Source organism: Lepisma saccharinum, chromosome 3 (genome assembly GCF_977018435.1).
Source record: "Lepisma saccharinum chromosome 3, izLepSacc3.1, whole genome shotgun sequence".
Taxonomy (NCBI): domain Eukaryota; kingdom Metazoa; phylum Arthropoda; class Insecta; order Zygentoma; family Lepismatidae; genus Lepisma; species Lepisma saccharinum.
The window spans coordinates 82,633,639-82,643,885 of NC_139231.1; the positions used below are offsets into that span (position 1 = coordinate 82,633,639).

The 10,247-nt window shown below is 36.6% G+C and overlaps 1 protein-coding gene across 1 annotated transcript; it reads right to left on the reverse strand.

Annotated features, from left to right (window-relative positions):
* Positions 1-6,240: 6,240 nt before the first annotated feature.
* LOC145985588 (protein mono-ADP-ribosyltransferase TIPARP-like) lies at positions 6,241-6,867 on the reverse strand. The gene has a single exon (XM_083119658.1). It carries the CDS (start codon positions 6,865-6,867, stop codon positions 6,241-6,243), a length of 627 nt encoding a protein of 208 aa, XP_082975784.1.
* Between the last annotated feature and the right edge of the window lie 3,380 nt (positions 6,868-10,247).

Consider the following 10,247-nt stretch of genomic DNA (forward strand, 5'->3'; position numbering starts at 1 on the left):
CGGAGATGCAGGCTGATTTGTCACAAGCTAGTACTTCTAGGGGGCGGCTGAAGCATACTCAAAGCCAAAAGCGATCCGCAAACGACCCGAGATAATAAGGACGTGTATCCCTGTAGGGAATCGAATGCAAACCCCTTAGATACAATTCTATCGACTATTATATCTTAATGAAAGTGGTGGATATAATTGTAAATACAATTTTATCTTTTAAAGTGATTGCTGAACGTGAAAGGATTCAAACTTGTTCACCATATATTAAAGAGTATAGTCAAAAAAAAAAAAAAGTAGGCAAATTGCTCATCACCATGTTTATTCTTTGTTTCCTACAGCGTGGGGTTCAAGAACTTAAACGAATTACGAATACGTATAGGACAATATTGGTTCTTTCATAAGTAGAGTGGATTGCATAAGTATTACCATGTCTTTCTCTTCTCTTTGTTTTCCGCAATGAGAGCTTCAAGAAAAAAACGCCAAACAAGCTGCTGATGACCTCTGCTCCAGCATACGTAAAAAATAAAATCCTTAAAAAAAACATTCAGGATGCAAGAGAAAAATTAATGAACATGGTTATGGGCAATTTGAGGAGCAATATTTACGTATTCCACAGTACCATCTGATTCCAAAACAACACATGGCTACCAACAGGACTCGGAAAGAGTGATCTACAAGTAACGCAAAACTTTCAAAATTAGAATCCTTTCACCTACCTTTAGCGTTGACAAAATTGGATGTAGCAGCAATAGACACACGAACGTTCGATTTTCACATACAATTAGGGTCATTACGATCCACTGCATTGGTGTTGTGGGTATGTCGTTCCACCGTGCTGTCCCACATAACCTAATGCCTCCCCTCCGTACTGTGTCCCGGTTGACCTTCCACTCACTTTATTACCAGGTTATCTTTCAAGTCCACTACTGCTACGAACTGTAGCCTTCCCAGTCACCTCTTCTCTTGCTGAATTGCTGTCTTCGTCTACCTTTGGACACTTTCGGCAACAAACGAACAGTGAGCTCCAAATTTTGACCTGCACAATGTCCGTGAAACCTCTGAGGAAGCTTTCATACTGAAGTGACAAGTGACAAACGACACCACCACAAAGTACACTCCAACGGAATTGGCACCTTCCCATGCAGTCCGTGACAATATAGTTACTGAGCATGCGCGGTCAACACCGAATCTACGCACGATGTGTACTTTTTGACATTCTTTGCACTTGCGTGTATAGTTTGTTCCAAAATGCAACACCGAGTCGTCCACTTCGTTGATTTGGTTCAATGTAGTAGTGTATTTGGTGTCTGCCCCGTTCGCACTACGTTCTGGAGTGGTGTAGTGCGTGGTTTATGGTTACGTAGTACACGTCATTAAAGCAGCAGTCAGGCATTTCTTGAATCTTCTAAACTGGATCACTGCTTTTCTTGTGTACGTCTACTTGGTTATGTTGAACCACAGACATATATGTGGTTGAACACAATTAATTTCCTTCACCAGCCTGACACGAAACGTAAATCTGCACCACACCCGGTGTCAAGAAGTGCAGGGCATTAAACGGAGCCATTGAGAAAAAAAGGACCCAGTCGTAAGGGAGATGTGCAACCTATCGTGTCACTCCGGTACGAAAGGTTGTATTACTGAAGGTTTGGTCCAAAGTAGCATGTTTTACTCACTTGTCGGTTGTCACTTCGGCAAGAAGAATCACCGGCCACCGTGGCGAAGTGGTTAGCACATCGTGCTACGACGCCAGGGGTCCGGGGTTCGAATCCTGGCCTGGGCTTGGAGGTTTATGAATGTCCCTTGATCAATTTCATCATATCATCACTCATCCCCATCTTCGCAAATTAGCCAAAAGTGGCACAAAAAGCGAAGTAAAATCAATCAAGAAGAATCACTTGAATGCTCTAGAAGGAATTCCACAGACGTAATTTTTTTTTTTATAATTTGATATCATGGCGGTCTTGTCTTATGACAGGGGAATTGTCGAAAACAATTTTGCTTGTGTGGGTTACAGATCGAGAGTAGATTTACATAAGTACCTCTTTAAATAATATCATTAAGTTGTTCGTTCGAGATGATTCGATGACGGCAAATTTTCGCAGAGCCGATGAGGTTGAGGGTGTATTGGGGCATTCGAATTTATAAATTTGAATAATACTAATATTGTTTAACTTATAACAAAAATACTGTGAAATCTATCCACATTTTTCATATCACTTGCTTGTGCATAAAAATAAATATCATCAAGTATCTTGCAATCAAGAGAACTTGTATGCATTTCTCTATTGGGCACCCATGTTAGTCGGTCCGATCAGATAATAAACTATTTATCAAGTACCGATTAGCCTATTTATGCATAAAAATAAATTGAAAACACCGCAAACTTCACTATGTAAGTCAAGAATTCAGTATAAAATATACGTCACTTGTTTTTTAAGACTTGCTTGTTACTTCTCATTGTTTATTCTCCATTGTAATGGACTTTCACATCTCCACACTGTAACCATTCAATAAAGATCAAAATAAGAATGGAGGATTCCCAGTCACCTCCCTTTGATATAATTGTATTTCACGTCACAAAAAGGAAGAAAAACTCACTCATGTTTACACATAGCCTACATGACTACCACGAATTGAATGTACACCTAAGTGCCACTATTTGATACAGTTTAGAAGTAAAACTAAATATGCCTTATTATTATCCCATTTTCCTATTAATGGAATGCAGTAATATAGAACATGTTACACCCTATGTAAAGTGAAGATGCTTGGGTTAAGGGGGGTGGGGTAAGTGTGGAGATGGCAATTGATGTATGTAATCATTAAACTGGTTTACCACACCTCCCCTTCACTACTGACATATCCTCTTTCTAGATAATTATTTTCTTTTGAGACAAAAAAATTCCCCATTCATTTTAAAAATCCTTTTACATAAACGTCAAAATGAAAATTAAAGTTTATAGATGAACTTAAAAACAAGTACAGTTGTTTTCCAAATGTAAAAGAAAATACTTGTACGATGTCCTTTTTTTGACTTCCCAACATCAGGTAACCCTGTCAATAAATTACAATTTTCACTTTTAAAAAAGTGGTGGTTCCCGTTTCAGTTCTGAAACTAACAATGAACTTTCACTTCATATAGTGCAATTACGGATACTGCAAACAAGGTACACCTGAAAACAAAATAATGGTTAGAATAATCTAGGAACTACAAAAAAAAGTCATATTGCTAAAATATTGTCTAAACTGTACTATGGTTGATTAAAAAAATTACACACATTGAATAAATGTATAAAATTATTATTCACTCTTTAGTTATAGGCAAGGAAGCTGACATTTTCAGCTTCTACTTATCACAAGAGTTCTAGAGATTGCATGCAATCATTTGTCTTTATTCATATACAATATCATAATTCAACATGATAGCACTAAAACATATTTGTAATCTTAAAAAAAAATTCAAAACTCGTTTTTTGCGATATTTTCAAAACAAGCACCAAAGTAACCTCACTTAAAAACAAGCAGATTATTATAATACTTATCAAAAAAGGAAGCAATCAAGCATGCTTGCTCCTTACATGAGACGTTAAAATATAGCGTTTCAAATGAGTACATTGTAATTTAAACTATTTCTTTCATATTTTCTTGTGCATTCAGGAATATGCAATACTAAAAAAGAAAAGAAAATATTAAAAAATAAAAATTTCGTAACACTTACTCTAAACTAATACTAAATGGAATATTTGGTTACTTCTAAAAAATGAAGAAAAACAATACTTCAACACACTATAATGTGTGCGTGTGTGTGCGCGCACGCACGTAATGTTTAATACTGATTATTTGGCCAAATGCATACTGTGCATACTGTAAAGCCAAATAACAATCACAGATTATTTTCTTTTTAGGATTAATTACTGTCATCAGTGTGTATGCATCTAAAAATCTTTCTCAAGCAATGTGAAATTACATATACATCAACGTTTTTAAATGTAATCAAGTTAGCCAATGATGCTATCCAAATATAAATGTATATTTTCCACATCTCAAGTCAATAATCTCCCATAACATTGTGTTTATATTACATAGAGAAAACAAAAGACACTCAAATTTAAAACTGATAAAGGAGAACAGCGTACAAGATACAAGCAGAGAACATCTTCTTCTTCTTCTTTTTTTTTTAAAAAAAGTGGTTAAACATACTTCATATGTTTCGCTATTTTGAATTGTGCTTGGTCTTATATCGACTTTTCTCAATTTCACTGTAGATAATTCAATTAAAATTATCAGATGATTACGCTCAATATATATAGGCCTAATTAGTTAAGTACATAGGTGTTAGGTGCATCCAAAAAGTTCTAGGAGGACATTTAATTTTTATAATTTATATATTCAACTGGTGTCATTATCGATCGTAAAGTGAAGGGAAATAATTATATTGAAAAACTTTTATTCAAGAAAATAATGCCTGAAGGGAGTTATAATTCCATAGCACCTGTTCGATGCGCAATGGAAATAATAGCCTATTTGCCAACCCCTGATCATAAAATACAGATCGACAAACTTATCATTTAAAAGACGTGAAAGTAAATACATACATTTGTATGACACCGATTTTTGTTACCTGAAGGAAGAAAAAAGTTTCTTCATAAAAATATTATTCATATACACATCTATGACTTGTAAGGTAGGTGAGCCAAAGGTAGGACATAGTTAAGCTTCTAGGGCAATTTACAAACCTCCAATGAAAGATACATTTATGAAATTTTAAGAAATAACTCTCATAACTAATTAACATGTACCATTTAAATTTTTGAAAAATTGCTTGTAGAATTACAAAACCGTTACATCTGTACACAAGGTGGCCCATGGGTACCTAAAGTTGCCACTGCTTACAGTTTCGTAGAAAATGTTACTTGTGCTCAAGGAAACATACTTATTCATGTTTTTATAATTTATTACAGACATTGTTAATCTTAAACCTTGGATTGGTGACATGCATTATGTACAGTAACGACGCATAACCGACCTCCGTGGAAGAGCAGTAACTTATTGACCGACCCTCGTATATACAATGATTTCTCCAAGCGTCCATCTATTGGCATTTTGAATTTGAGTTGTCCTAACATTGGGGAACATTCCTGGAAAAAATATTCTGAAGTATTTTAATTCCAGGTTGGAGTAAATTTATTGCAAATTCCACCCTACTAATTGTTTTCGAAATAAATAGAAGAAACACTTCCGCCAAAAATTTATCACTGAAGTATTTAACATATAAACCCAACATATTAATAACATTTAGTGATTCATGAAAGTCTGTTCTAATTTAACATTATTAGGTAATCTTTAATAATAAAACATATTTTAATTTGAAAAAGAGTGTAAATTCCAGAGGCGACTGTAACACGTTACCAAGGTGACCTGCCATGGGCCACCTTAGGAACTCGTCTCTGGACTACGTTTTTCAACAAAAATAGGTATCGTTCCTTTGACACAAAAAACATCTTTACAATGTAACTATGTGATCAAAAATATAATTAAACGAGCTTTCAAAATGTGTATAAAATATTAGTATTCATTAATTTCAAGGACGTACACACACACTTCTTTTCTGACTTACCTTAAAACAACGACAACAATCTGCTCGATTCCTGACACAATAACTTACATAAAATGGCTGCTGGCAGCCCGAAACAGTTCGTTTTCTGCATAGTGCACAAGAGGGAGACTGGGTACAGCGCCATTTGTTAACTTCGTGCAATACTAATATGATGTTCATAAAGTGGGCCACCTTGGGAACTATGGCCAGCTTTGGTTCACCTACCTTATCAGAAAGACGGTTGGTTTAAATTATACATATTCATTCATTCAGTAACTGACTGAAATTAACATGTACATTGAATCACTATGATAACACTGTCTATCTCCATAGTAATATGTATCCATACAAGTGTGTTTGAATGATTTTCCCTGGCACAGGTTAATACTTGTTTTGAAATTAAAAATGTGACGATCTATCCACATTTGGCCACAAATTACTCTACAATATTTAAATGCCGCCATCATCTGAGTACTCTGTGTACCAATAAACTGAGTTAACCTTATTTGAAGCATTATCATTTTCAATAGATTACATGATATAGTATTTTCTGCACACACCTAAACGTACAATGTTTGTACGAACTACATACATTTCAGAAAAATAGCTATTGAATAAAATATTGTTTGCAATGCGCAGGCATGAGTTCATTAGAATAAATAGCTTCTTCCATACCTTCCAAATACAATTGTAGGGCTTTTATAGTGAACCACATAGGACGGGTAAAATTCATTGTCACAGTATTTCACATACACTTTGGATGCATTGCCAACGGTTGTGTCTCCCATGTGTGGTAACTTTAAGCCTGAACATCCCGTGCTTTCTCCCCCATTCATAATTTTGGCCAGAATTAAGGCTCTATCATAGAGCGAAAAACTCTTGTTGCATTCCAAATTAGCATAGCTTGGATACGGGGAAAAGCTCACTCCTGACCCAAATTTCACTCTGTTGGCTTGTCTCCAGTCGAAGTTTCGTCTACAGATTGAATCTGCGTTGGTTCTGGACGTTGCGTGAAAAAGTTCCATTTCTCTGGCGAAAGGGAATCTGTTGATTATTTCCTCCTTCTTGAGCTGGTAGCAACCCCATAGGCATGGGTTCTGAATTCGGTATATGGAGACAATCTCAGCTTTCTCCAGATTCTGTTTGACTTTACTCTCCACCCTGGAAAACTCACTGGAGTATTGTGGGAGTTCTATTTTTAGCATCTCTGTGGTAGGTGCCATGTAGTCCCATGTGCTTGGCTTGTGGTAGCTCAGTACAGTCTGAACAATTGACATCTGTAAATGAAATGTAACATGAAAAACGTGTGTCTGTTCATTTGTTTTTTAGATAACAATTAACATTTTTATTGAAAAGTAGGCTATATATTTACATTAAGAGGCCAACATAACAGTTTTATGCCGGCCTCGGTAGCCGAGCGTGTTGGGTGGTCGGCTCAACTCGCTTTGATCCGGAGGTCTCGGGTTCGAGTTCCGGCGAGGGCATGGGTGTGTTTTAATGTCGGCAACAGACTTGTAAAGAAAGGACATGTGCAAAGAACCTTAGTGTTGACGTACCCATAAAAATAGCGAATATTTACAATATTTAACAGTTTTATTTAATTATATACATAAATGCTAACACAAATCGCAGGCAAATAGTTTTATTTTTTTGTTCTTGCTACAATATATTACTTTTTAAATTTAATTTTGCAATAATAAATAAACACATAGCACGCCGTGCTTTAGCAATAATGCCTTTGATCATAGCCGTTCCCGCTTTCACAATACAGACTTTTCATAAGCTTTCCTTGCGTACTTTACTGCAAGCCAGTGTTAAATAAACTCAAAGACTTTAGAATTATTTTCCCCTTTTTCTTTGGACTAGAGGAAGATATTTCGAGGAAAACTAAATATCGTACATATCAATATTGCCTGAAAGTCGTGTTTACGTCTTCAAATTGTTCAGAATTCATTAAACAACATACTGGTATAATTGTCATATCACCTCGTTATTTTGAAACTCTTTTTAGTAAAAATATTAACAATACTCATAATTACATACTTAGTATATAGTAATAAGTAATGTGTTTTGATGTCTCCGTTCATAGCCCCCCCCCAAGGTTGATGGTTTAACGGTATCAGCCCCCCCCCGCCAAATTTGATGGTCTAGAACATTTCAAATGTGTATTTAAAGTCAAGTTCATGTTGCACAATTCAGAGTAAACTTTACAAGAGAAGCAAAATAATACATTAGATTTTCTTAAGCAAAATTATTTGAGGGGCTCTGACCCCACATCATTAACATTTGGGGGCTCGAGCCCCTCCAAGCCCCATGGAGTCGGCGCCTATGGCTACAGGCCTGGTAATATGACTGTAACTCGTAAAATCCGATAGCTCTCAGGTAAAGTAGGCAAAAACTAATTTGATTTTGCCCTTCAATTTTTTTGCGCATCGCTAGAGGTGTGCGGGATTCGAAATATATTTTGAATATGTTGATATATCTGTACTGACACCAGGAAAAAAATACCTGTATGCATCCCGATTTGGGGAAATAATTTCCTCATTTTCGGGACCCCGGACAGGCGGGAAATTGTTGGAAATGACACTTTTGTGAATTCACAAAGATACAGCCACCACCGGCAATAAAATAGGACACCTAGATCCTTAAATACTAACTTCACTGCAAGCCGTTGTGTGTGATACCTAACTTTATGGCGATGAGTGAATTTTAATAGCAAATTTTCAATGGTAACTTCAGCCGCCGTAGTGTTTGGCAACACACATAACGGACTGCAGTGAAGTGAGTATTTCAGAATCTAGCTGTTCTTTTCTATTGTCGGTAACTGTACATTTATGACCATACCGTGACTCGGTTAGGTGGTAGAACAGCCGCAGGATGAACCTCGCCCTTTAATAAAGGAAAAATTGAACTGAATTGAACTCGTAACTAAGGTGGTAAGATTGTAAAAAGAAAAGGAAAGCACCTACTCTTTGACAAGGAGTAATGTGTAGTGCAGAATTGACAGACGACAGAATCGATTCTTCCCTATCTCCCAATCGATAAGCTAGTCTGTCTGATAACCTTGCTTTCCAGCATGAGTCAGCGACTCTTCAAAAGTAAGTTTTGACTTTGTATGTGTTTCCCTTTCTTTCTGCTAAGTGTCTAACGCCATAAATGTTCTCTTAACACTGGACGGTTTTATTCGAAGAAATGTGTCCATAGCCACATTCATCCGAAAACTTTTGTTCAACGTCAGCTTAGGCCTCCCCGGTGGACAGTGGTAGCGTCCTCGCTTTGTAATCAAGGGGTCCCGGGTTCGATACCCGGTGGAGGCACATGGTGGTTCGGATCCCACTTTAAACTGTAGGTTCAGGCCCGATTAGCCTTACTGTGCATAAAGTGGACTTAAACCACCAACACAAACAAATCAACGTCAGGTTGAGCAAATAATTCTCTCGCTACTATCTACATATTGCGATTGAAAAATGCTTATCGTAGTGTTGTTAAACGGCACGGAGAATAAGTACATTTTAAAGTCCTTACATGAAACCAACACATCATTTGCTGTACTACGTAGACATTTCAGCGAAAAATCTTCATCATTTAATGTATCTTAGTATCTACCACATCACCGACATCACACATAAAAAGTAAAAACCGCAGATGCCTTTAGCGGATCGCGTTACGACGTCTGGGGTCCCGGGTTCAAATTCTTTGTGAATGCCCCTTCATCAATTTCATCAAATTATCACTAAACTTCATCGTCGCAATTAGTCAAAAGTGGCAGAAAAACGACGCTAAATAAAAATCTAACCAACACATAAACAAACAAGAAAACATTTTAATATATATATATATATATTGTGTTATAAAATTAATAATTATGTATATCTATTCTTTTTACGATCAAAGTATTCAACCAACCTGCTGAGTAACGATGATACATTTTTGCTTTGGTTTGTGGCATTGTATTTTGGTGCTTTGAGTGTTGCAATTATTTTTATCATCATAAATACCTGTTAAAATCTTAAGTACAAACTTGGAACGTATTTCTAGTTTTTCTTCAGAGAATACACGCAGAAGTGGAAGGAATTAGTTATATTTGCTAAATCTAACTTTTCAGTTCGTTCGAAACTGAAGACGGAGCAAGTTCTTGCTGTGAAATCCTGCTCGAACCTCGCTTCAACAATACACATGGTTTTATTAGTTTCAACAACACATATGGTCTTATTGGTGAGCGACTTCCTAGAGACACTAATATTCCGCCTACCCTACAAAAGTTAGAGCGGAAGAGAAAAGCACTTTTCGACTCCAGACGCCCAGAGAATTCTCCAGGGAAAGAATTTCACCCGCAGTAGGCGAGACGTGCTTACATGCGATTTATTCCAGTGCTGTTTTCAACGTGTCTTACGCTTCGCCTCCAGTGGGCGTTCAGCCTCGAATAGGTCGAAACAGCATACTCTACTAGCGTTGCCAGCTGAAACGAAATTTACCGTTGAAGTAAAAAAACAATGTCTTGGGTCCAATCTCTACATATCTGATTGCTGCCAAACCATATTTAGGCAAAATAATTGGTTGTGACGTAATGGATGGACGAGATCAAAAACTGTAGTCTTCGTTTTAAAATGAGTAAGCTATTTCTTTACACATTTTATATACATTCGCGTAACGCTTA

Bases quoted from the DNA above. Each gene is read 5' to 3' on its own strand.
- LOC145985588 (XM_083119658.1), bottom strand. From the start codon at position 6,867: ATGTCAATTGTTCAGACTGTACTGAGCTACCACAAGCCAAGCACATGG.